General features: G+C 48.0%; 1 protein-coding gene across 6 annotated transcripts in view; it reads right to left on the bottom strand.

Annotated features, from left to right (window-relative positions):
* sh2d3ca (SH2 domain containing 3Ca) overlaps positions 1–2,500 on the bottom strand; it is a 73,519-nt gene that overhangs the window by 7,872 nt on the left and 63,147 nt on the right. For all 6 annotated transcript variants that reach the window (XM_048259117.1, XM_048259118.1, XM_048259119.1 and 3 more), the window contains 2 exons: positions 1,230–1,357; positions 1–276 (listed from right to left, as the gene is read on the bottom strand). The exon at positions 1–276 is cut by the window's left edge and continues 272 nt beyond it. In XM_048259117.1, the coding sequence (XP_048115074.1) occupies positions 1–276; positions 1,230–1,357 (404 nt within the window). The remainder of the gene's footprint in view (positions 277–1,229; positions 1,358–2,500) is intronic.

Raw genomic sequence — 2,500 nt, 5'->3', positions numbered from 1 at the left:
CCACGTAGCTCTTGCACGGGGTGCCCGGGGCGGCGCAGGGGGGGTGAGGTCGGAGCTCGCAGTAGCTGCCCGCCAGGTCGGGGCCCTGGAGGTGGGGGGCCTGGGCACCTCCGGAGGAGGAGGAGGAGGAGGAGGAGGAGGAGGGGGGGGGCAGGTGGAGGTTGTTGTTGGAGGCGGAGGGGCTGAGGTGGGGGTCGCTGGAGCGGCGGGGGACGGCCGGCGACGGGGGGATGACGGCCAGGATGCGACCGCCAGAGCCGTGCCGGTGCCGGGACACTGGGGATGGAGAGAGAGAGAAAAAGGAAGAGAGGGAGAGAGAGAAAAGAGAGGGGGAGAGAGAAAGAGAGAGATGGAGAGAGAGAGAGAGAGAGAAAAGGGAGAGAGGGAGAGAGAGAGGAAAGAGAAAGGGAGAGATAGAGAGAAAAGGAGAAAAGGGAGCGGGAGAGGGAATGAGAGAGGGAGAGAGAGAAAAAGAGAAAAAGGGAGAGAGAGAGAAAGGGAGAGCGACAGATAGAGAGAAAGGGAAAAAAGAGAGATTAGGAAAGAGAGAGAGAGAGAGGTCAACCTTTTGTACTTGGTTGTGAACTTCCATTCCCTGTGCTAGATCTGTTTAACTGTGCAGATGTTTTAGTCCATGTTCTCTTTTCATTTCATTTATAGCCGACTGCACAGCAGTATTCCCCTGGGAAGGATAATGAAGTGTATTCATATCTAATGGTACAAAGACTGTGAAAATTACAAGTCAGTCCTCATCTACCTGAGAAGGAGAATCTCTACGCTCAGATATAAAAACAAACATCCATACGGTTAGATGCATACACGCATGAGCCTGAATCAAGATGGAGGCTAAGTGGAAATACTGTACACACAAGTTTAATAGGGCTCCCAGTAAAAGCACCCTCACACACATACACACACACACACACATTAGTAGAAGTGTGTGTCATTAATCAGGCCAAGAAAGTGGCCAAGGAAACAGCATACTGTTTGTGTGCAAATGCTTCTAGTTTTGTGTGTGTGCCTGTGTTTGTGTGAGTGTGTGTGTGTGTGTGTGTGTGTGTGTGTGTGTGTGTGTGTGCGTGTGTGTGTGTGTGTGTGTGTTTGTGTGTGTTTCTGTCTTAAAATATTACCTTTATGCACCCTTGTGTGTGTGTTATATGTGTGAACTTGTGTCTGGCTGTGTGTGTGTGTAATTGGGTGTGTGTGGTCGCTATGGTTACGGGCCTCACCGGCGCTGTATGCGGGGGACAGAGGCGCCTCTCCGACGGGAGAGAGGGGGCAACGGAACTCCTGGATCTGGTCCATACTCAGCGCGCAGTTCCTCATCGACTCCTTATGGTGGTGGATGGTGGAGGGGCTGCAGAACACACACACACACACACACACACACACACACACACACACACACACACACACACACACACGCAAACGCAAAACACACACACACACACAAACATACACACACACACAAACACACATACACACACACACACACACACACACACACACGACAAGACAAACACACACACACACAACACAAAGGAAAATCTTTAGAGGAACGTCAGAAGAGCTTGGTGCCATCACTAATAGATGCCAGTTTCATCCAGTGAGTCTTTCAGCCCTTCAGTATTGCACAGAGCGTCCATTATAAACTACAGAGTGTGAGTACCAAATTCCCTCACATTCATCATAGAAACCTACAATAATTTATTTAATCGGATAATTAGCATTATACTGCACTTTGGTATAATATTAAAATGTCACTGATGATATTGCACCTTACTATTGATAGCCTACTGGTACTAATGATACTGCACTTTACTATTTTATAATGTAGAGATACTTGGTGTTGTGTACTGTTGTTGTGTGGGGGTGTGGGAGGGTTTAGTGGTCCTGTTGTTGTCTGTTGTCTGTGGTCTGCATGATGAGCTGTATGGTGCCAGATGAATTTCCGAAAGGATCAATAAATGTCTATCTAAAACTTTAGAAGCTTTAGAGACTTCATATATTGGGTTGGAGATCTGATGTATTATTAACAGACTGAATTGTATATACTGGAGTGTTCCTGGTATTCCTGATATTCTTGATATTCCTGGTAGAGTGATAAGACTGGGATACTGTGTGCAGTGCTGAAGCGGAGAGGCAGACCAATGTCAGAGAGGAGCTGCAACAGCCTCCATCGTACAGTCAGTGACCCTGTGAATCAGTACATCACTGAACTACTCAAACTGTCAGGGAATCAGCAGGGAGTGAAAAGAGTGAATCAGCTTGGCATGACTCTTTGAATGGGAGAGGAAAGAGGAAAGATTTGTGAGAGTCGATTCTCTCCTGACGTCCAGAAGCTCCAGTGAACAAGCAACCAACAAACCATCAACTCTACACATCTGGGGAACAGGGCAGGGACAAGGCAGTGACTTGGTACAAGAGAGAAGAAAGTGAAACAGTGTAGGCTGGGACAGTGTAGGCTGGGGAGTGAATCGCGAGTGAATCAAAAGTGAAG

Source organism: Alosa alosa, chromosome 12 (assembly GCF_017589495.1).
Source record: "Alosa alosa isolate M-15738 ecotype Scorff River chromosome 12, AALO_Geno_1.1, whole genome shotgun sequence".
Lineage (NCBI taxonomy): Eukaryota > Metazoa > Chordata > Actinopteri > Clupeiformes > Clupeidae > Alosa > Alosa alosa.
Note: the sequence above shows the minus strand (reverse complement) of the source record. Positions and strands in the feature narration are given on the sequence as shown.